Source organism: Equus quagga, chromosome 3 (genome assembly GCF_021613505.1).
Source record: "Equus quagga isolate Etosha38 chromosome 3, UCLA_HA_Equagga_1.0, whole genome shotgun sequence".
Classification (NCBI taxonomy): Eukaryota; Metazoa; Chordata; class Mammalia; order Perissodactyla; family Equidae; genus Equus; species Equus quagga.
Genome location: NC_060269.1, coordinates 150020318 through 150044628, shown reverse-complemented (window position 1 = coordinate 150044628; position 24311 = coordinate 150020318). Strand labels below are relative to the sequence as shown.

General features: G+C 54.6%; 1 protein-coding gene across 1 annotated transcript in view; it reads left to right on the top strand.

The window, feature by feature from the left end:
- Positions 1-24109, top strand: part of JAKMIP1 (janus kinase and microtubule interacting protein 1) — a 146436-nt gene extending 122327 nt beyond the window's left edge. Inside the window, exons 14-21 of the mRNA XM_046656784.1 lie at positions 1166-1267; positions 1982-2035; positions 2582-2647; positions 8491-8559; positions 10002-10079; positions 12986-13189; positions 20742-20807; positions 24059-24109. Coding sequence (XP_046512740.1) covers positions 1166-1267; positions 1982-2035; positions 2582-2647; positions 8491-8559; positions 10002-10079; positions 12986-13189; positions 20742-20807; positions 24059-24109 — 690 coding nt within the window. The remainder of the gene's footprint in view (positions 1-1165; positions 1268-1981; positions 2036-2581; positions 2648-8490; positions 8560-10001; positions 10080-12985; positions 13190-20741; positions 20808-24058) is intronic.
- Positions 24110-24311: the final 202 nt, after the last annotated feature.

Here is a 24311-nt window from a genome sequence, read left to right as displayed (position 1 = left end):
TGTTCTTCTTGGCTAATGAGGAAAATAAGATTTTCTCTCTCAACTGTTTTAAACCCAGACTAGCCAGGTTGAGGCTTTGTGGAAATTAATTGAATTAACGGGTTCGCCCTTCCTCTCTCCTTTAGCCTTATCCAAGAGCATCTGCTTAAGACCTGCCATGTAAACTCGTGCTCGTCCTGGTTACATTTCGTAGTTGAGTGACTGAGGAAGCCCGTCGATGCTGTAGCTGGCTTCTGCAGGGGTAATCCAAAGCATGCTCACCTCCCTCACTGTAATTTTCAGAAAACAAAAGCAGTTCGATTCAAAGGTCTGATTTGAGAAGGTCTTGTCTGCTGGCTTTCCCGTCGTGTTAACCTGTCCGTTGCTCAAGCTTTAAAGGCAAATCTATGTAGGAAACACAATTGAGACGAGAATACTGTTCTTTCCTCTACTTTATCCTTGTAAGTAATTGCGCTTCTCTCGTCCTGGTTACTTTATGTATGATTAATGAGTACGTCTTCTGAGAAAAAATGATTGCTTTTCCCTCCCTGGTAATTGAGATTTGACTATCAACTTAAGGCAGGGGTAGGATGATCATTGGTGTTGTTTGTGTGCTTCAAAAAAAATATCATGGATGAAGTCAGCAGATGATACTGAAAAAATATGAAGCCAGAGTTTGGGTTCTTGCCCTGCTGCTCGCTAGCTTGGGGCCTCAGCCTTGCTGAGCCTCCACCTCTGTCTACACAGTGAGAGCGTTAATGCCTGCCTGTGGGGTCGCGTGAGGATTACATGAGATGAGGATGTGCCGCAGGGCACAGGGTAGTGCCTGTAGTTGGTGGCTTTGCTGTCTGTCGATCTCTCCTGCCCTGGTTCTCATGGAGTATTCAATGATGGTGTGTGACTTCCCGGGCCTCGACCTCGCAGCGGGTCATCTCCTGGTGCTCTGTTAACCGTTTGTTCCTAGCTGGGTAGGTTCAGAAGTACCGAGTGTCGGAAGGAGCTGCGCTGCGGGGCAGGGGTGTGAGCCCACGTGCTGCTCTGCCACAAGGAGGCCGCAGTCTGAATGCATTTTCTGCTAATGCCTTTGCCCACTGGAATCCGGTGGTTTGTGCTGAGTAACGTGGGAAGATGGCAAGTGGTAAATAATCCAATAAAGTTCTGTTTTTAAAGCGAATCTTTTCCCCAGGAGAGAGAGCGGAGGTCGCCAGCATTTAACCTCCAAATCACCACCTTCCCCGAGAACAACAGCAGCGCTCTCCAGCTGTTCTGTCACCAGGAAGGAGTGAAGGTAGCGTGCTTGGGGGGCCTGCGCTGAGCCGGCGGCTGGGGCCCACTCCAACGCCAGGCCCAGCTGTGAAGGGGGACCGTGTCCTTGAGCCACAAGAGAACTGGTTTTCACGTGATGCCCCATGCCCCCCACCAGATTTTGAAAGTCATAGCTCATTTTTTGAGGGTCACCAAATGTCACTGTATTTGTACTCAGGCTAAAGAGCAGACTTGACATGGAGCCTTGAGTGCAAACCCCAGGTTGACCACTTCTCGGCTCTGGTGGTAACCTCTCTGAGCCTTGGACTCTTGTCTATGAGGTCTGAGTGGCAATTCCTACCCCGGGAAGTGGGTGTGACAATTAAACTGACACGTGCCTAGCCCAGTGCCCGACACACACAGTAAGTGTTTGGGGGACGTAGCTGTGGTGGTTCTAACCGCTGAGTGTTAGCCGTGTGCCAGGAGCCCTAGCCCTGTGGGCTCAGATGGTCCTTCTGACCCACACGATTCCATGGGCCTTTCTAGAAAGCAGTGTTGTGCTGGCGTAAAACCCCGCCAGTAGGCAGCAGTTGTGGCCTTCTGTCCCTCGCACCCCGAAGCAGCTGCTGGGCCTGCCGTGTGTACTGAGAGAGAAGAAGGGGTGTGCAGCTGTACCAAGGCGTGGAGGCTGTGGCCCTCGAGATGGTGTGGATGTCTTTGCAGCTCACACAAAATGAACGTTGGAAATCTTTTCCAGGATGTGAATATTTCTGAACTTATGAAGAAATTAGATATCCTTGGCGATAACGGGGTAACTATGAGCGATCGGTTTCTGGTTTCGTGTTCTTGTTTTGGTTCGGGTGTATTGTGTGGCTTTTGTTTCGTTTTGTTTTAATTTTCTCCTAATTTAAGAGACCTGATAAGTACAATGTAAGGCTTTTGTATGGCCGTGCTCCTGTGCGGGTGGGTGGGTTGGCCTTTGTCAGAGGTGGGGTTCTAGGTCATCCCGACAGCCTGAGTGATGAGGGGGAAAAGCATAAAAATGAATACCCGGAAAGACAGTGGAATCCTTCAAGATTTCTGAAATCAGAAAGTTATATTTTTGTCTTCCTAAAAGATTGGCTTGAACGAGGCCCTATTTCTAAAGGGCTTGGTACCCCTACGTGAGACCGTCTGAATCGGAGGGCCAGTCCTGAGATACGTCCCATCTGCCTTTAGATGCTGGCCCCGTTAGAGAGCAGGGGCTGGTCCTGGGGAGGCTGCGCAGAGAAGGGCCATCAGAGTCGTTTAGCGCTGACTGTCTGCACGTGGGTGTGGGATCCAGTGAAAAACGCCCTTGCCCATTTTTGTGTTTTAGAATTTGAGAAATGAAGAACAGGTTGCAATAATCCAAGCCGGAACTGTACTTGCCCTGTGTGAAAAGGTAGTGCCCGGCGGCATTTCTGTCCACACGCCTGTCCGAGCTTCCTAGCACCATACAAGAAACTGTACATTGGCGTCACGCTCTGTGTTGGAAGCATGCATTTCAATCCGTCTGCGTCTGCATGTGCACGCGCATGCCCGTTCCTTTTCTGATTGAAAATCACTCACATTTACTGTAGAAAACGTAGAGACTGCAGGAGGAAATAAAACCCCCATCCAGGAAACCATCTGCCACGTTTGGGATATTTCCTTCCTGGTTTTTTTCCCATGCCCGTTTTTTAAACTTAGTTGAAATCATACTTGACTTCCAGTGTTCATCCTGCTTCAGAAGCTTCCCCGACGCGATTCAGCGGCCCCGCCTTATCCCACCGCACAGCTACGCCCTAAATTGCTTAATCTCTCCCCCGCTGCTACAGACCAAGGGCATCTCCACTTTTTATTTCTGTTTACCATCACGCAGCAGTGAACATCTTTACCCGTGGGTTTCTACCTACATTTTCAAACACTTCCACAGGATAGATCGTAGAAGTGGAATCACTGGGCCGTGTGGTAAGGCAGTTTTTAAGAGCTTTGATGTTGTCAAAATGGTTTCCAGAAAAGTGGTACCAATTCTCCTTCTACCTGAGGATCACCACAGGGCTGGTTTCTTGTTCCACGTGGCATGTCACTGCGAAGAACTCTGCCGACTTGATAGGCCAAAATTATAGGACGTCGTGGTTTTGCTTTTCATTTATGTGAGTCTAGTGGCACTGAGTTTTTATTGTATATTATTTATTTTCTTCTTCCTTGTGAATTGTAATGACATTTCCTTTGACAATTTTCCATTGGGTTTGTTTGCTATTTGTTCGTTCATACATTAATTCAATCATACATTCATTCATTCACTATGTATTTGCCATAATTATGGTTTTCCTTACTGACTTCTCTGCATGCTTTACATATTACAGATAATAACTTTTTGCCATACTTATTAAAAACACATTCCTGGTTTACCTTTTACATGAGTTTAGAACATTTTAGGTGTACACAACTTTTTATGTAGTCCCATCTATAGAGCTTTTCGTTTCAAAGCACATGAGTTAAACTTTAAAATACTATTTCTGTAATGATGAGGTCTTAATGATCTTAATCAGGATTCCCTCCAGAATCTGGGAGGACATTTAAAATATAAGTAGTTTCTTCTCTGGGTACCTGTCCACCCCTCCTTCCAGTCATGTAAAGGGCACTAAATGTTGGTGACAGACTATGACAAAGCCTTGCCCAAGGTCACACAGGTGCTAAGTGGTGACTCCCAAGTCACGTCACCTGGCTGAGCTGCGTCCTCAGGTGACCAAGGGGATGATGATGACCCACACCTGGCGGGCTGGTGGGCCCATCAGACGCAGGTAATTTACTGTCCGCTGTTAGGCGCATGGTGTGCATTCGGTAGACATCCCTCTCACCAGCAAAGCCAAATGTGGTTGTCCTGCCTCCTGTAACAGTGCTCTGGGGAGCGTCATGTAAAGAGCCGAGTGAAGACTCGTGACTCCGTTTATTCAACATTCACTAAGAATGAGCCTCCGGGTGCGGAGCACCCAGCACGCCCGGGAGGACGTGGAGGTGTCAGAGCCACAGTTCCCTCCCCGCCCTCAGAGCGGCCCCTATATGAGGCTCACTGCTGGACCTCTGCTCGCCAACTGCGGTCGGTCGGTGGGTCTGTGCATCTCCCAGAGCCACGAAATGGAGAGCGGTATGCCTTGCAGGGTCAGTGTTGAGCCTCCAGGACAGGGCGTGTTTAAGTGGAAGCCTGGGGCAAAGCTTGGTTCCTCAAAGTCTTTGATCAGTGCTTGCAGATGGTGAGCAAAGAGCAGGAACCGCCAGTGACCTGGGGTGGCGGGTGGGGGTGGGGGTGGGGCAGCGGGCATGGGGGGTCTTCTCTCCAGCCCCCAGGGTCCCTGGAGGGCGGCACACTGTGGGAGGCCCCAGCCTTGCTGGGAACAGCCCTCCACGAGGCCACCTTCTCCCACTCGAGCCCTTCCTGAGACCCTCCTCCCGCTGCCCCGGTGGATGGTGGGCCTTCCAGACCCTCAGCCTTGGGCCCCGCCCTAGATCCTCCGGCTCCTCCTCCTCTAAGCAGCCCTCTGAGATGAGCATCTCCCTTGTACAGCGGAGGAGGTGGGGCTTGCCTGGCGCGTGGCTCCTGTCTGCTTTGCCCCTGTCGCCCCCCACCCGCCTTCGCCAGCCCCTGCCAGCTGCTGCTGCCTGCCACTGACTACCAGAGCCCTGCCGGGCTGCTGGGCCTGGCGCCGTGCTGTGTGCCCTATGTGTCGAGAGCGACGCCGGCTGCCTGCCCTCCAGCTCCTCCTAAAGTCCCTCAGGGGTGGTGGGAGCTGGGGTGGTGCCCGATTCTGTGCCACGTGAGGGGGGGCCCAGCTGGCGACTGGCTTAGTGTTTTCTCCTTGTCCCAGGAGGCACTAGCCCTGCCACGTGTCTGTGCATAAAGGTCAGACGTGATGCGTCTCTCCCCACGGAGAGAGCATGGTGCTGAGTGCGCCCCAGGACGACATGGGTCAAGGGACGGCTCTGAGTCCTGATGGGGAGGCTGGGGTCACTGTCCGGTTTGCAGGCACTGATGGGTCTCCTGTGATGTGGGAGTTCAGTGCTGGAATGGGGAGAGTCCCGGGCAAACGGGGACGAGTTGTTCGTCCTGGAGACAACAAGCACGGAAGCCTTTGCAGCGGGGGTCCCAGGCCCCGCCTGTGACATCGGCAGTCAGCCCCCCTTGACGAGGCACAGCTCCTTTTAAAACTGCCTTCAGTACTGGTATCAGACCAGACTGAGGTCAACCACAATGTCCTGTCTAGAGGCACAGAGCCGCCTCGTAGCATGCAAGCAAAGTGCAGCTCTAATTAGGAATGGCACAGGATGGTCCTGGAAGGTCCTGCAGTACACGGCGTCTCGCCCTGGCTACAGCCGTCCTGCATCACCACCTGGGGACGCCCTGTTCTGACTGGAAGGTTCAAACAGCCGAACCGTGTCAGCCCCCCCGCCCCCCGTTAGCCAAGTCCAAGCTCAGGGACCACATCTTGCTCCCCACACACCGCACAGCCGGACAGAGGAGCTTGAACACAGGACATCGGAGGGTCTATGGGGGGTCGTGAGTCACACCGCTTCTCCCTCAGGTTCAAAACCAGTCAGAAAGATGGAAATTTTTAAAACCATTGTTCTCATTGGTAACAACAGGTTGGAGGATGCAGCCACAGTCGAGCTTTCTAAGCTTTGGCCTGGAGTCAGGGCCTGGGGACCTTCTTCTGAAGGGAGAGTTGGGTGTAGAGGAGAGAGACCCCCAGCTCTGGGGATCGCGGCCCTGCACGTGCGGGTGCAGAGAGCTGGCTGGGCATGGGTGCCCTGGCCACACTTCCCAGAGATGCTTCCTCCATCTCCCACCCTCTGTGGGTCGGCTCACCTCTCTCCTGAGGGTTGACGGGAAGGCAGGTGTCCTTGTCCCCACCCCCTCCCTCCTGGAGGAGGGCGCAGAGCCGTGAGCATTCAGGTTCTCACTCTGGGACTAAGACCCGGTAGGTACCTGGCGGGACTCTTGGTATGAAATTTGTGACCCCACACACCCAGGATGCTCATGGCCAGCATTTTCTGTCTTCAGTTTACTCCCAGTTTCTGAAAAGGATCTGTCAAGCTTTTTCCTTATTTGCATATCAAATCTTTTTTTTTGGCAATAAGGAGAAACTGGACACCGTGTTTTACAAAACCTGTTCTGAAAGCAGCTTGTCCAAATGATTCAAAACTGGATTTTTTTCCCATTTTAATTGTATTCATTTTATAACTGCTGGCATTAGGGTATTAAAAATGAAATATTTTTATTCCCTCTCAAAAAGATGCTCACCAATTTCTAAGAAACCTCACATCCTCTCTTGGCAACGTCTAAAGAAATGCTCCGTTGAGCGCCTGTGTCTGCCGCCACCTCCGGGCCCCGTCTTGGGGGTCAAGCTAACTTTGACGTTAACGAGGAGCCTCTGTGACCATGGCTTTACCCAGTCTTGTTCCCTCTGTGGAGCCAGCACACACCCCACCAGACCTCCACACCCCTACATTCTTCTTTCTTCCGCAAATTGTTGTTAGGCCCCTGCTTTGTGCCAGGCCTGTGCTGGGCAAGGAAATTTAACAGAACCAGTCCAATGTGCTCTCCACCTTCAGGGGCTGGTGGGGGAGGGAAGCAGACAACAGCAAGCTGTCAGGTGAGTTCTATGACAGGCATTCACAAGATGGCACCTGGCCCCGTGGGCTCAGGAAGCAGGGCAGGCTTCCTGGAGGAGAACAGCGAAGTCAGGCCTGAAGTCTGAGTAGGTGTTAGCTCAGTAAAGGCCTGGGGCTGTCGCTGGGGTTGGGAGAGGTGGTGATGTCCTAGGCAGAGACAGCAGCATGTGCAAAGGCCCTGAGAGGAAGGAAGGCCAGCCATTGTCAGGAGCAATGGTATAGCCTCGAGGCTTTTGAGCAGGAGCAGAGAGAACATGCTGGCTGGAGGGCAGAGAGGGATTTGGGAATGGAATGTAGTGGGTGGGTTTAAGAAACAGGGCAGCGGGGTGGGGGAACCAACACTTGGCAGGTGAAGGGAAAGGAGGAGCCAGGCTACTCCCGGCTTCCTGGTTTGGGTAGAATGGGGGCTCTTTCCCAGCAGAGGAGTGGCTGGTGAGTCCTTTTGGAGGTGCCTTGGGGCGCCAGAGGGGAGACGTACAAGGGGAGTGGGGGAACGGATCTGGGCTGGAGGGAGACGTTTCAGAGAGAGCCTGGGGGAGTGCAGAGCGAGTGGGGGAGCCCAAGGGCAGGGCTCTGAGGGCACCCAGAGTCCCGGGTGGTGGGCGAGGATGAGGAGCAGGTGGCAGTGAGGGGGTCTGGGGGTCAGGAAAGGGGCAGTGTATGGGCCAGTGGCAAGGGGTCCCACACAGGGAAGCCAGGTGCTGGCTTTAGCATACACATTCGCACGTGTCGTCAGACCCAAAGACCCCACCGCATCCCCCGCAGGCCGGTCCTCAGTGACATGGGCCTCGCCCCATCTCTAGGGGGGCTCCTCGTGAAGTCACGCCTGCGTACCTGCAACAGCTGCCCGCACGCTCTCAGCGCCCTCACGCCTGGCGCTCAGCCCGCGTGGGGCTCCCAGACCCTCAACCCCGCATGGCTGGACCGAGTTTGTGCCCACACTCCTCGGTGTGCCTGGCTACTCAGACACGCCCGGGTGGCTGCAGGGCTGCAATGCTGCGGGCTGGGTTTGAAATCCCCACTCCCCACCCGTGTGACCTTGGACAGTGACTTAGCTCGGTGTCTGTGTCTTCACCTGCGCAACGGGGTGATGCTGCCCACTCCATGGGGTGGTTGCAAGGGAGCTGGGGGAGGTCCCGGGGATGTGACCACAGGCACAGCGCACAGCAGAGTGGGCCTCAGTGACACACATGTGCCCAGCTGCAGAGCTCCCAGAGGCACACGCTCACAGCTGCACACACACACACAGCCTTCCGTGCTCATGTCCACTGGGCACTGAATCAGCCTCCCGTGCACGCATACCAACCACGTCCAGTGCGTACAGGCTCGCCTGGGCACGCACACCCACATCCTGGCACACACTCACGTGTGTGTATCCAAGACCAGATCGATCCCTAAGCAAACGTCTGTCAAAGCTGAAACCTCTGTACAGATGATGAAATCCCATTTTGAGGACCACCCTGGGAAGTGAGAGGGGACCTCTGGGGCCAGCAGCCTCATCTAGGAGGAGGTCCCCTGCACGCTTGGCTTTGGCAGAGGCCCCGACAGGCACTGGTTCTCACTTGCTGTGCCCCTGTCCCTGCTGTTTTCCAGTGGCTGAAGCAGATAGAGGGAACCGAGGCAGCCCTGACCCAGAAGATGCTGGACCTAGAGATGGAAAAGGTACAAACTCGAGCCCCTGGGAGGGAGGAGGGTTGACAGAGTTCAGAGAATTCACTCCCCAGGAAGGCTTTGCATGTGTTTTCATGTGAATTTACTTGCACACATTTCTAAATTTTGCTTTTGTCCTCGTGGCTGTTCTGGGTAATCAGCATCCATTCACATACCCCTTCATTCACTCAGTTATTCTCTCAACACATAGTTTCGGCGCCTCTGCTCTCCTAGGCACTGTGCTAGGATTAGAGGTTCAATAAGGGATGGGGGGGTCCCCGTCTTGAGGAGCTGGCTCACATGCCTGTGGGGACATGTGCTTGTGAACTGCCAGGCCCAGGGCAGCGTGAGGACGTGACATGGTGACGCTTGCCCCGTGGCTCTGGAGACACACAGACAGAGCTCCAGTTCACTTGTCCTCCTCACCGGCCATGAGAGTTTTGCAAAGATACATTGGACCTTAGTTTCCTCGTTGATAAATGGGGGTTCCAGTCCCCGCCTCCCTGGGCTGTAGGGTTGAGAGATGCTGGAGACACAGCCTGTTTTTGCACAGTGCTTGGCACACACGGGCTCCATAAATGGTGGTGGCGCTTATTCACTAGGGGACTATGAGCTTTTAGGGGGACCCATTTTTCCCAGCATGGGGGATGTCAGAGAAGGCTTCCCAGAAGAGGTGGTTCTGGAGCCTTCAAAGACAAGTTCAAGCTTTCTAAGTAGAAATGAGAGGTGAAGAAGGAACAGCACAAGGCCTGGAAGCAGCGTGTGGTGTGGAAAGAACCCTGGACTGGAATCACAGGCCTGGGTTTCTCGTCCCACCTCTGCCACCTGTGAACTGTGGCATCTAAGACAAAGCATTGGTCCTCCCAGGACCTCTATTTCCTCGTCTATGAAATCAGGTGGCTGCAATAGATGAGCTCTAATCCTGAAACTCTCAAGGCAGTAATAGAGATCTGCCTTCTGGAGGGATGGTGCTTGTGGGGACTGAAAGAGTGACGTGGAGGGTTGGGGAGGGAGCATCCAGCCATGAGACTAATCAGGAGGTGGGTGACACTGTTTGTGTGGGAGGAGGGGCTGCATCTGAGAACTATTGAGACTGTCTTCAGGGACCACCAGGATGTGACAAGAAGAATCAAGGGTTCCCGTGACCTGGGCTTGGGAACGAGATTGGAGAGAGGAGAGTCCTTTCATTGCAGTCAGATGCCCAAGAGAAGGGAAGCCCAGACGAGTTGGGACAGGCATGATCAAGGTCCCTGGGCCTGTGAGGCCCCCCACAGGGGCTGCACGTGGGGAGCAAGCAGGGCGGACCATCACTTCCCTTCTCCCCCAGCACCTGGGGGGTACCCACCTTGGTGAGACTGTCGCCCTCTAGCGAAGGTGAGTGGGTGGGCTCTGGAGAGCCTCGCTGTGATGGATTCTGGTGCTGACCTTGACCTCGCGCTCCTCCTCTTTTCCAGGACCTGTTCAGCAGGCAGAAGGGCTACCTGGAGGAGGAGCTGGATTACAGGAAGCAGGCCCTCGACCAGGCCTACCTGGTAGGACCAGAAGTGGGGGGACGCTGCTCTCCAGACTCAACGTTAGAGGCTGCTTTTTCCTTCAGGGCTGACACCGTGTTTAGGGTCACCACTGGTGTGGTTCGGGGGCCATCAAAACGCTGTCTCCACAGAGCACCTGGAACGACCATACAGAGAAATTATCCCTTTTTCCAAATCAATCATGATTTTTCAAAAATATTTAGTTACCTTGATGGTTTCTTTAGACCTGTTTATTCAATTCTAGTGATCATTTGAGATGGATGAAAGGAAACTGTCTTTCTTATGTGTTTGTTTATACTTAAATATTTATTTATGCTTGAAATCCCAAAGCAAGTTTTCCGATAAATATGAGAAAGAGGCAGTGGAGCGAGGAGTAGAGGCCACATGAGCATCAGAACAAAAGTGACTTGTTGTCAGGTCCTGTGCAATGTCGTGTTTGGGTCATAAAACTGGTCCTGGGCTTCCTGGTGGTTAATGTAAAATGGGACCACATTCAGGGCCGAATGTCACATGGCTTTGAGGACACTCAAGGCCAAGTCTCCTGGTGCTGTGGGAAGTGCTCCCGGGGCTGGGGAGTGAGATGATGAGATGGTGGGTGTTTCCAGGACGTCCCCACGGCAGAGAATGTCGAGTTGAGGGCAGCTCTTGCTGGAAGAAGCAGCGTAGTGGTCAAAGTCTGGATCACTTGTAGTTCAAATCGTTTTACAAGCTGGCTTTGTACCCAAGAAATGCAGAGTCAGTGACTGAAAATCAGCTTCCAACCCTTGTTTCCAGCAGTGTCTCCAGCAAGACAGAGAGCAGGTAGCTGGGCACCCGCGGGATTCTGGGCGTGAAGGCTGGTGCGCCTCACCGTGACCCTTGACCCTCCGCGTCCAGGCCCTGGGGCTTGAATGCCATGGGCAGGCCGCAGGAGACGTAGGTCAGGAGGGACTGGGCCTCCTCTAGACCTGGCATCTCCTCCTCAGTTCTTATTTCTGGGCGCTCAATGGGGTAACAGTGTTAGAGGCAACTTAAAAATGAGAGCATGCTCCTCCTTTGCTCGCCCCGTTCCCGTTTTTGGTTTTCCCTCGATTCTGTCCGGTCTCGGTCCCTTTGCAAACCCCCTTTCCCCTGCTCTATCCACCATGTCTGTCTCACAGCACCGCCCTCCCTGAGCATTTCCCAGAAAGCTCTGAGGAATACAGTTTCAGGAGAGATCACAGGAACTTAAGGCCAGAAAACAAGAGGGGAGGGCTGCAACAGAATAAGAAAACTCTGAGGACTCCTGGGGTCCTCCATATGCTACAGGGTAGGCTGAGGCTCTGAGAGGAACAGAAGCCAGCAGTTGGCCACGTTCACTGGATTGTGGGGCCCTCTTTTCAAGGGACATCTTCCCTTGAAACTGGTGTTTCCCAACACTCTTTGGAAAACCTTGGTCTCCATCTCTGTTGTCAAAGTGCCATGTGCAGAAAGGCCCTGGGGCCCCTCAGAGTTCTGGCTCCGCAGAGGAGGCCCTGGGAGTGCCCATCCTGCCGCCGTGGAGAAGCGGCATTCATAGTCGAACGTCCCAGAGCCTCGAGTGGGATTTCAGGCGCGTGGCGAGATGGCAGTCCTGATGCAGTGCTAGATTGACCTGAACAGTCGGGGACGTAAAATGTCCCAAGAGGGTGGCAGTGCCGCATGCCTGGGCAGGGGCAAGGAAGGCAAGTGTCAGATGCACCCTTGTGCTCCTTGGTCATCAAGCTGAGTGAGATGGGGCAGGCCCACAATGGGGCTTCCAGAACTTCAAGTGGGGTGGTAGGTCCTGACTAGAAGCTAGTGCCATGGGGGGTCCTAGGAGCTTGGCTGCTGAAAGGAGAGGGAATGAGCCAGCAGGCACAGGCAAGCTCCGGCTCCACGTGGAGCCCAGATGGGGGACCCCTCCACTGTGCCGGCGGACACACTCCCACCTTCTAATTTCCCAGGGGTAACAGGGCAGGGTGACAGGAAGGTGATAATGTCAGTTGGTTAAAATTAGTCCTGGCCTGATGGGCCTGGAATTCCTCCAGGGCCTGAGCACAGCCTGTTGACTCTAGGGGAGGCTGGAGGGGCAGGTGGCCTTGTGGCTGCAGAGGGTCGCCCACTGGCCCCCTGCCTCAATCTACCCCTCGCCCCTTCTTGGCAGTTCCCACTGGTGATCTTTCTACACTGTCTAAGGAGAAGGCACTGCTCCTAACCAAGGCGTGTGGGTGGGGCTCAGGGAGGCAGAAAGGAGACATTTGTCTCTTTTGTCCCTAGATGTTCCTATAAGGTGCCTGTAGTTAAGTGTCTTGCTGTGAAGTTGAGAAGAAGTAACTTCCTCTAATGACTAAAACTCTTTCACGAGGATCCTCCAGTTGGCCACTAATCTCTCCTTTGCTTTGCTTTACTAAGGGTACCTTGCTTTTTCAGGGGAGGGAGCCACTAGAACATTGTCACTATTTGCTTGGGGTGAAATTGCCTTCCTAAAGCTGGCTGAAAAGCAAAGGTGTGCAAATTAAGCCGTATTTTCCCATCGGCACTCACTGTACAAGGGGAGGTTTGTTCCCGGGGTGGGGAAGTAAATTGGAAGCCTAGGGTAAAATGAAAACCATTCCAGTCCAGCCTCTCTTCAGGTCACACGTTCTAAGAGGTGGTTATGCTTGTTCTTATCATCCTGTCCTAGCTTGGACAGAGTAGGGTGTCTTGATAGAATAGAGTAAGACATGTGACATGTTCCTAAAACCATGTGCATGGGGCTGGAAGGGGCTCCCCCACTGGAAGGGGCTGCTGGCTCCTGTGCTGGGCCCTGCATGCGTCCCCTTCCTGCCCCAGATCCTGGAGCTCCGCCACCCTCTACTGCCGTGTCCTGGCGGTCACTGTCCACCCACATGCGACCTTCCACTGTCTGTGTGATTTGGGCCACTCAGAGAATCCAGGAGCTGGAGGCCACGCTGTACAACGCGCTGCAGCAGGAGCCGGGGCGGAGGGCCAGCGAGGCGCTGAGCGAGGGCCAGCGGGAGGACCTGCAGGCCGCCGTGGAGAAGGTGCGCAGGCAGATCCTGAGGCAGAGCCGGGAGTTCGACAGCCAGATCCTGCGGGAGCGCATGGAGCTGCTGCAGCAGGCCCAGCAGGTGAGGGGCGGGGCCTGGCTCGGGCGCCGCTCACCGCCTCCCAGCAGCTCCACCCCTGGCCCCCTGTTGGTGCACTGACACCTCTGAGGGGCATCTGGGCAGCCCAGGCGTGTTCAATGGAGAGCTGGGGGTACAGACAGTTTCAGTGAAGGAAGACATGTCTTGTCACAGACACCCTCATACCAGGGCAGGTGTATTCCCCATTGACGGAGAGGACTTGGGACCCTTGGGCGTAATGTACAGCAAACTGTTTCTCTAACCATACGTTTAAACAATAGGGTCCCCACCCCCTGCGAAATGGTGATACAAACCAAAGCTAGGTGTCCCTCAGCCGCCTTCCTCCAGCATCCGTGTTCTCTTTCAGAGTTGGGTTCTTATAATGGGGAAGGCGCTGGCTGAACGGTTTGCCTTTTGGCTGCAGTTTGTGATGTCAGCTAATTTGAGGCCTGGCCCTGGGAGCTGCATTGGTTAACTCTGAAAGCCTACGTGTATTCCAGGGTTTGGAGTCCTGTGTGAGTGTCGTGTGCCACCGGGTTCCAAGGACTCCCGCTGGTGTCGAGGCAGGAACGCAGCAGCTGGCTCTGGCGTTTGTGGAGCGCTCACCGTTTTAGCTCCTTTCTCTCATGGCACATCTGCGGGGTGGGGATTGTTCTGTCCATTTACCTGATGGGGAAACTGAGGCTCAGGAAGGTGAACTCATGTGCGTAAAGGTCACACAGCTGGAAGGAATCCAACCAGTGAGGAAGGGTCTGGATGACCAGTGGGAAGCGATGTCACAGAAGGCAGAGAGAGCGAGAGCGAGAGAAGTTGGGGGGAGAGCGAGGGCACTGTCGAGAAGGAGCAGATGGGACCTGTGTCCGAAGCAGCGGGAGTCCCATCAGGACTGAGAAGCAGGGGTCCCTGGTGAATTTGAGGAAGGGTCGGGGCACAGCCGGGCTGCATTCAGTTGACGAGCAAAAGGAGACGATGAAGGGAAAAGGGCTGGCTGTGAGGACGTGAAGGATAAGCTTCGCTGAAGACCTGCTTTGGGTGGAAGGACACCTGGGAGCCTCAGCGAGCCTCTGCCTGGGCTCTCCCTTCCCCCCGCCCTGCCCGCTGCCTGCTGGTGCGATGCTCACCTGCTGGCCTGACAACCTGCCTCTGGCCCAGGGTGTCTCCAGAGCCTCGTGAATGTCTGGCACGTGTTAGGTGTTCTGAGAACCTCAAGCTGCAGGGACACCCACACCTCGTGTCAGATGGAGGGAGAGGTTTTGTTACTTGGGAGATTCCTGATCACTCTGGCATGCTGAGGGACGTGCTGAGGGACAACAGGGAGGGAGAGACTGGAGACTGAGGGGAGAGAAAGCGTCCAGAGGGTCTGCTGGACGGAGGGATGGGTGAGACCCAGCGTTCAGACCGGCAGGGGATGAGCCGAGCCAGGATGGAGAAGGAGGCGACAGTGGGAAGCCATAGGTATGTAGCCCGCATACAGGGCCAGGGGCTGAGGATACTCACCTGGCCCCATGTCCTGAAGGAAAAAGAAGGGGAGGCCACGTCCCCCACATCAGGAGGAGCGGGTGGAGGGGAAGGGAGGGCTTGGGACCCCTGCGGCCCAGGTGTGTGGACCAGTTGCTGGTGCAGGATGGGCCACTCAGGACGGAGACCAAGAATTTGCAGCAATGATGGCCAGAGTGACGGTCAGCGAGATCCGGGACAGGGCGTTGCAGGGCAGGGGTCAGTCGGGGAGGGAAGGGGAGGCACAAAGGGCCAGTGACCATCAGAGATCTCGGCGTAGGGCTGGGGGCATTTGCGTTCACCGACGCTGTCACTGAACCACCTCTGTTATGGTCACATCGCTAGTGGAAAGTCACCTGAGGTGCCCCCAGCCCAGTGGGGAGCCCAAACTTGGGACAGATCCTGACCATCTCGTGCGGCTGTGGCTGTTCTGTCGGTGTCCACCAAGTGCTGAGGGGGTGCAGGGGAGGCTGGGCAGCCTCTGGACAGAGGGGCCAGCTGTCCAGCTTTTGAAGATAAATAGGAAGAGGCCAGGTGGCCATCAAGGAGGGATAACATTTCAGACAGCAGCACGGCATGGTGTGGCAGTGTGGGGCAGTGGAGTGGTCGAAAACACAGACACTGGGACCAGATGGCCTGGCTTTGAACCCTATTCTCCCATTCATTGGCTGTGTGGCCTTGGACAAATGACTTAACCTCTCTGGGCCTCAGTGTCTTCATGGGGATGGTAATAACACCTAGTCATTGGGACGCTGTAAGGTTAAATGAACTAGTACATGTCAAGTGCCCTCAGTAGGTGTAGACGGCTACCGTTATTGCCGAGTGTAGATTGGGAGTAGGCGTAGCAGGAGCAGGGCCCGATGGGGGCTGGGAGCTGGGTGCCGGAGTGTAGCTAAGGCCAAGCCCCGTGCCTTGGTTGTGGGACTTGCCAACTGAGTGTGCAGTGAGTGAAGGGGCTGAAGGGGTTCAGGAAATCCAGCCCAAAGCAGAACATTTGTGTATTTGAACCAAAAAGTCATTACCCCACCCAAGGGTTCCAATCTCAGCAAGCAGTGGCTTGTGGTTTCAGTCTGCGATCTGCGACGCGCCATTCTGAAGACGCACGGCGTTTGGCCGTGACTCCCCGGAAAGCACTGTGTCCCACCTGCTAAATGAAGAAGGGTGCCCCAGTGATTAAGAGAAAAAGAAGCAGAAAGCAGGCTGTGCCACTCGTACGGGCGGATTGAGGACTGGGATCCCTCAGAGAAAATCCCTTAAAATACAAGCGTCTCGGGGTGTTGGCGTAAGATAACGTGGGACAAATCACTTCCTTCTCTGTTTCTCTCAGCCAGTCTAGTAAATTGCACATCCCTTAGCACGAAGAAAGCTGGTTAATCCATTGAACCAGGGCTGGGAACGCTTCTCCTTTTCTCCTTTATCCCTGGATCATTTTCACATTAGTTGAGAATTCTGCTGTAGGTAAATAGGAGACGCCCTTCTCTCATTGAATATGAAAACTGCCTTCCTGTTTATTAAAACACTCACCTGCGTGTGTGAGCATGTGCGACATCCGTTAGTGTGTGTATATAACATTGGTTAGTAAATCGCTCTGAGGATCTAATGACAAAACGTGCAAGCATATTAGCAGGTGCCCAGCATGTGGTAGGTATTCAGTAAAAAGAAGACCCTCTCTGGATGATAATGCATGTGGATGTCCACACCCAGGCAGCCTTCTGTCCGCCCTGGACAGGGTGTGCTACTCAGAGTGTGGTCCGTGGACCAGCAGCATTGACATCTCCCGGGAGCTGTTGGAGATGCAGGCGTCAGGCCCGCCCCAGACCTCCAGAATGGGATTCTGCATTTAACAAGACTCCCAGGTGCTTTCTGTGCACCTGAAAGTTCTTAGATCTTAGTTAGTCCGAGAGACACGTGGCCGTGAGTTACAGAGGGCATAGTCTTAGTCTCTCGGGGCTGCCATAACAAAAAACACCAGATGGCGTGGCTTAAACCACAGACGTTTATTTCTCACGGTTCTGGAGGTTGGACGTCCAAGATCCAGAGCTGGCTGATTCGGTTGCCGGCAAGGGCTCTCCTCCTGGCTTGCAAACGGCCACCTTCTCTCTGTGTCCTCACATGGCCAGGGGGATGGAGGGGGTCAGAGGCCAGTGAAGGAAGGAGAGAAAGACACGGGGGGAGAGGGAGAGAAAGAGAGAGATCCTCCGTCTTATGAGACCGCCAATCCTATTGGATTAGGACCCCACCCTGTGACCCCATTTCACCTGAATTACGTCCTAAGACCCTGTCTCCTAACACAGTCACTCTGGGGGCTGGGGCTTCAGCATACGAACTGGGGCGGGGGTCACAGTTCAGTCCATAGGAGGGTCTCCTTACGTTTCTGGTTTTGTAGGAAATGAGTTCTCATTCCTTCTGCCCCTTCTCACTGCACCGTTTCCGCTGAGCCAGCTCTGGGGGGAGCCCATCCTCCACCATCATGCTGTAGGCTTCAGGGACAAGGTTCCTCCTGCTCCCCGCTCTGGGCTCAGCTCTGGAGCAGTCGGCAAGGCTCTCCCTCCTGGCCTCACATTCTCCGTCTGTTCTCTGGGTTGTTTGGAGCAGCTCCACCTCCAGGCTCGGCCTTGAGGGTCCGACGTCACCCTGCAGGTGGAAATGCCTGGCCAGCTCTCCCGGGGTGGCACAGATGTAACCGACGATGCCATGACACTCCCAATCTTGTTCCCTGCTCCCTGCCGAGTATCATACATGTAATGGCAGCAGGAAGCAGGGCCTCAGCCAGCATCTCAGTGCCTTTGTAAAAGATGCTTGGAATTCGGAGTGCATCTGTTTTACTGGGTGCTTCCTCTAGCAGAATTTCCTGGAACCGGGTCACCCAGGTGTGATGGCTGGGCAGAGGGGAGACTTTCCTTATGGCAGCCCAGTGACAACAGCTATCACGGGCCAGGCACAGTTCCGGCCACTGGGGATGGAGCAGTGAATAAGGCCCTGCTTTCACGGAGAGTCTGCTCTTACATTCCAGCGAGGGGAGACAACACACACAGATCAATATCATGCTGCTGGGCCCTGTCCCTCCCGGAGGTTTTCAGTCAAGGTGCCCTCATTTCCTAGCACCTGCCGGCCTGCAGAGACATCTGCTGGGACCACAGGCAGTCCCAGTACCCTCCCCACCCATCCATCCACGGCACCGCAGAAGCCTTCCTAACACACAGCACAGCACCACCCCTCCCCAAAGACTGTCCCTGGCTCCCCATTGCCCAGAGGATAAAGTCTGGGTTGCTTAGCCTGACATTCTGAGCTCTCCCGGCCCTCTGCTGACCTCTACAACTGTGTCCTCTGCCTCTCTCTCCAGCTTCTCCTGCTTGATGTCATGTTACATTTCTTTGTAATTTTTCTCATGTCTATGTACTGAGCACTGTTCCAGGTGCTGGGGACCCTGCACTTGCCCTCATAAAGCTTATATCCCAGTGTGGGGAGACACACGAGTGCTGGCACATAGAAACGGCTCCATAGATGTTGGTTCAATGCAGCTCATGCCAACCCTGTGAGTGGGAACCATTGGTGCAGTTTCCTAGGTGAGGCAAGTGAGACCCATGGAGGGTAAGCAACTTGCCCAAGTTCACACAGCCAGGAAGTGGCTGAGCGAGAACGTGAATCAGGTCACCAAACTCTTGGCCACTGTGCCTTCAGCCTCCCATACTGTGATGAGAGACTGACCTCGTTATTATCCGAGAGTGAATGTCAAGAAATTCTAGAAGGAGAGCCAGCTTCTGAGGCTGCTTTTTCAAACCCAGGAGTCGTTCCTGGGGGATTTTTGCAAATCCTCTGACAGCTGTAAAGTGTTGCCCTCCCTCCACACGGTGCTGTAGTTTACAAGACCCTTTCCCCAAGTCCCCCTTTCATCCTGAGGGTCATGGGGTCCCTGTGCAGATGTTACAGAAGAGGGGCTCAGGCAGAGAGAGACTACGTAACTCCCCAAAGTCCACCGGCTGGTGAGTTTGGGGCCCAGGATGAAGCCGGAACCACCTGAGTCCTGTGCTCCTTCTAGATGCTCTCTGCCCGCCCCACCACCCCCGCCTCGCCAGGGGTCCTTGGGGACGGTCACGGCCAGTTTCCCACAGAAAGCTGCCGACTTCCTAATCCCTTCTGGAGCATGTAGGCAGGGCCACCTCTGCGCTTAGGACCTTACACAGGTTCTCTCGTTACGTCCTCAGACCTGGGCGACAGGATTACCCCCACTTTACAGACAAGGAGCCGGGGCTGGAGAGGTGAACACCTGTGTTCGTCTCTTCCATGCCAATCGTTCTCTGTTTTGCTGCCAGTGTGATCTTTGCCCACTGGAACTCTTCCCTGCTCCCCACGACACCCCCAAATCTGCGAGCTCCTCACCGGGACCTTCCAGAACCCCTGAGCTCTGGCCTCTGCTCGCCCCCCCCGTAGGCCCCGCTGGGTTCGCTGCCTCCTCTGGGGCCCCCAGCCCACGGCTCAGTGGCCCACCCTCCTGACCACTGCACCTCCAGCGCCACCTTCCTGCGCGCCTGATAAAGCAGCGTCATCCCCTCCCCACCCGGCTCGATTGTCTCCGACAGTTTATTCACCCGGTACACATCTGTGTGTATGTGCCATTGTCTGAGCCTGACTGGACCACGACTCCTAGGGGTGGCGATCCTGTCTCTCTCCCAGGCCTGAAACAGGCCCCTGACATATTGAGCCGTATTTGCTGAGCGCGTGAACGTGCGCAGCGGTGGTTCTCAAAGTGGGGTCCCCAGACGAGCACCATCTGCATCACCCGGGAACTTGTGGGAAATGCAGCTGCTCAGGCTCCACCCCCAGAAGTGCTGAGTCAGAAACGTCGGGGGGCCCCAGCAATCTGCGTTATAGCAAGCCTCCAGGTGACACTCATGGCAGACGGAGAGTTACTGCCCTACAGAATGCGTGAAAGGCTTCTCTGGGCCTGCGGAAGGGTCCGTGGGAGCCACGTGCTTATTTGAGATGATTTGAATCGCCCGGCCCTCAGCCTGACAGCATTCTCTCAGCTACATTCCGGCCTGGAAAGGCTGCAGCCAGCTGGGCAGTCATCGGGGGTACCAGCACTTAAGGGGTGACGAAGTGCTCTTGGGCATGTGACAAACTGGAGAAGGTTGTACCTCCCAGACTCTCTGGGCGGGAGGCCATGTGGAACTGGAAGGAATGGATTGACAAGCTGCTGATGGAGGGCGAGCCCCCCAAGGGGCATGCGGCATGTCCAGTGCCCGGGAGGGTGACCAACTGGCCCGGTTTGCCCTGGACGGAAGGGTTTCCTGGGACTCCAGACTTCCAGTGCTAAAACCAGGAGCATCCCCAGGCAGACCGGGACAGTTGGTCATCCCGGCATCTAGTGCTAAGTGGGAGAGGCTGGGGTGGACGCTGCAGCGACGCCTACCCCATTCGCTTCCTCTGCCCCAGCAACCAGGCTCCAGCTAAACAAATCTTAGGCTCCAGCTAAACAAAAGTAGGAACAGTCACGTGCTGCATATGGGCATTTCAGTCAACAGCAGACCGCATATACAACAGGGGTCCCATAATATTAGCACCACAGAGCCTTGGTGTGTAGCAGGCTACACCATCTGGGTCTGTGTAAGTACTCGCTGTGATATCTATGCAACAAGGAAATCGCCTAACGATGCATTTCTCAGAAGGCATCCCCTTCGTTAAGCGATTCATGACTGTAATTTGATGCCATGATCCTGCCCAGGGCGCCTCCGTGTCCTGGTCCAGTCTCGAGGTCCATGCTTTAAAGAGATCCTGTCTTAAGAGTCCACGCTGTGTGATTCTATTTCCTCACACTCCAAGAACAGGCAAAAGCAGTCTTTAGTGATGGAGGTCAGAACAGTTACTTCGGGGCCCGAGGCAGCCTCCTGGGGCTGGACGTGGGGGTCGGGACTCAGGCCTGTGCAGGAAGTCAGTCGAGCCACTCACTTAGCATCTGGATGCTCTGCTGCCTAGAGCCACACCACGACAAACGATGAGGAATAAGGCTTTACCTGGAAATTCTACTTCTTCTGATCCGTAATGTAATGTGTTTCAGAGAATCCGAGAACTGGAGGATAAGCTGGAGGTCCAGAGACGGCACCTGAAGGAGCTGGAGGAAAAGGTACGGGGCTGAGCGCCAGCACCTGCTGGTTTCTTTCCACGGACGTCGGTGTGGGGTCTTTCCTGTTCTGTCAGTTTCACGATGCCCAGGGAACGGGCCCTGCTCTGGCCCTCCCTTCTCTGCCCCATTCCCCCCAAGTCAGCACGTCCGAGACATAGGGGGCTCCTTCAAGCACTTCTCTAGGGAAGAAAAGTGCATTCTGGGATTGACTTTGTGTGTAGGGGGAGTGGGGAGATGTCTTTTTTCTCACAAAGGCCTTTGCTGCACCCCTCTGAAACTACCTCACGAGGAGGGACGAGGTGACCCTCTGTTTTGGTTGTTGCTCATGGACTCATTCACCTTAAATGACTTCTATATGCCAGAAACCAGTCGTGTGTTCTTGGAGTCCCGTCCCTCCTGGAAGGAAGCGAGGCTGGCCCATCACAGGTGGACACCTAGCCACATTTGTCTCCCTACAATTTTTATCATTTCATGGGGGAGGAAACTGAACCTGGGGAAGAGTCAGACCTTGTCCCTGATCCCACAGCTGGGAAGGGATAGCTGGGGTCCCCAGGGGTGTCGCAGCCACCCACCCGCCCCTCCACCTCACGCTCACTGTTGGTCCGGGCAGACAAGCGAGTCCTGTTCAGAAGCATGTGTGTGCAGCATCTTTGGCATGGCCCTGACCGCCTCCTGTACGTGCACCTGGTGGCCCGAATTCCTTGAGCTCAGGGACCAGCTTTTATTCACATCTTCATCCAAGACGGTGCTAGCCACAGAACAGGGCTCCACAAGATCTTTGCAGGGTGCGTAATAGATGAGTAGATAGAAAACCCGTAACTGCACTTTCTAGATCGCGGAGGTAGGCTCACATGTGGGAGCATGGTGCAGCACTCTAACCCTGTCTGGGGGGCCTGTCGGGGACAACATGCCCGAGGAGGGGAGCCAGGCTGAACGTGAAGGACGACGTGCAGTCACCCAGGGGAAGAAGAGCGAGAAAGGGCGTGTCTGGGCTTCAGCTGTCTGAGGCAGGCCTTGAGAGAGGAAGCTGACTGCTCCTTGGACAAAATAGGGCCAAAGTCAGGGCGACTAGAAGGCAGATTTCAGCGCTATCTGAAAGGGGGTGACAGCCCCCTCTGTCCTGGAGGCTGTCAAACACAGTGTGCCCAAAGAGATGGACAGCTCTTCAGAGCCTGCGCCAGTTTTCAAAGTTTCCTCTCCTTTCTCAGGTGAAAGTCAGCTTTTGTGCAGGTTCCATCACCTTCCTGGCACCCTCCATCTCCACCTGCAGCCTCGGGGCCTCCTGGCCTGCACAACCGGCGGCATCCACAGGGCGGCAGCAGAGGGCTGAGGCTGGAGGGTCCGAGCTCAGGGGTCGGCCGAGGCTGCCGGCAACCTGCCAGCCCCTGTGGGAATTCGGGTTTAGGCAGATTCCCAGGGTTCCCCATCTGCCAGATGTCCACACCCTCTCAACCTTCTGGGGTTATTCTGAGGACCCGAGGGGATCTCGAGTATAATTCAGTTCAAGAGTTTATCGGGGATAAGCTGGCTCTGCAGGCAGGTGTGTCTGGGCCCCACTCCTGGCTGTGCCCTTGGGGGGTCCCGAGAGCCTGGGGGTTTACCCCCGCTCCATACCTGGGCGTTCTCTGCCTCTGGAATGGTACCCCCATCTCCTGGGAGGTTGTGAGGATTAAGCGAGGTTGAGGATGTCAAGTTCTGAGCTCAAGGCCCAGACAAGGCCGGTGGGCTGCCAAACTGAAACCAGGCCATGCTCATCATCGTGATTAGAATTAAAGAGCAGGTGGGATGGGCACGCACATAAAGTAACATGGAGGAGGGGGAATGACCGGGAAATGTTTGAGTCCTCTTTCTGGCTCTTTTTTACCCTTTTTTGAGAACAAATGTTCGTGGGTTGATCTGTCTCCTTTTGTCACAGAAAGGGCTTGCCAAGGCTGGCGTCTTGGTTAGGGCTGTAAGACCAGAAGCGCTCCAAGATGCGTGCGTGTCAGCGTCCTTTCCCCAGGGCACTGTGGCCTGGGCTGGTGGAAAAGCAACTCCCGCCACCCTCAGGGGCTCACTGTCAGGAGCCCTTTGCCTGCCACACCCCACTGGGTGGTCCTGGCAAGTCCTTCCCCCTCCCCGGGCCTCAATTTCCCCAAGTAAAAAATGAACAGCTAGGTGATTCCAAAGGCCCCTTCTATCTCTAACTTTTCGTGATTCCAAACCTTGTTTAAAAAGTTGTGGCTGTCTGTTTGGATTTTAATGTTTTCAACAAATAATTTAGGGGAGCTATTATTTTTTGGGGGGGGGGGGGGGGTTTTTTTGGGGGGGGGGGAAGGAATTATCTTCAAAAGCCCCAGATGATATTCAGATATGTTTCCCCTAATGACCAGCCATCTTTCTGAACCAAGCAAGTCGTGCATAAGTTAATTTGAAAAAGTCTACTTTCAAACTGACCTGTATAATTTTTCCTTTCTTTAAGGCCATTTGTTTTTCCTGCTAGTTTTTCTTTTGAAAGTAGACAAATCACAGGGCACACAAGGTTGAAAACAGTAACTCTCTCGGAAGAGTGGGCCCTGGCAGGGATGGTGTGGGGCGGGCTCTGTCCCGCAGGCGGGACTGGGTGGCCTGTGTCCTGTGGTGGAAACTCGCTGGATCCTTGTGCTCAGCGTCACGCCCGGCCCTTTGGTGGGAGCCACCAGCTGTGACCATCGGAGGGTCCTTCTTCAGATTATAAAGTGTCCTGGGGCTGGCCCCATGACATAGTGGTTAAGTTCGCGCACTCCACTTTGGTGGCCCGGGTTCATGGGTTTGGATCCCGGGCGCAGACCTACACCACTCGTCAGCCATGCTGTGGCGGTGTCCCACAAACAAAGTAGAGGAGGATTGGCACGGATGTTAGCTGAGGGCTAATCTTCCTCAAGTGAAAAAATATATATATATAAAGTATCCTGCCAAAGTCCTGCAAGAAAGCCACATCTCAGCACCAGAAAGTCAGAAAGCCCTGGTCCACGGTGTCAGGCTCCCCCATCTGAATTAGCCTGAGGTCTGGGGAGGAGGTTGGGGTAACCCGCCCCAGTGTGGAGTTGCAGGGCTTGGCTTCCCAGGTGGACTCGACCCTGGAGCCTGCCTCGTCCCGTCGCTCTCTCCAAGCCTAATGCCACTGCGCCGTTCTTGTGAAATACTGCCATGGAATTCCATACTACATATCTTACATCTTTTTTTCTTTTCTTTTTTTTTTTTCCTCATTTTCTTTTGGTCTTATGTTATAGTTTTTGTTCCTTTTTTTGTTTTTCTCACTAGCATTCATTCTGTGGCCTTGATGACTTCCGTGAGCCAAGAACTCGGGTGGGTATCCCTTCATTTTCACTGACAAAATTGATTTTCTAACAGTGAGAATGCCTCCCGACTCTGACGATGCCCATTCCTGAGAGGCGAGGCACCGGGGACCGTGGCCTTGTGGTAGATCCCTCCCTCGGCGCTCAGGCTCACTGGGTCAGGGTCACTGACGAGTCCCACCCTGGG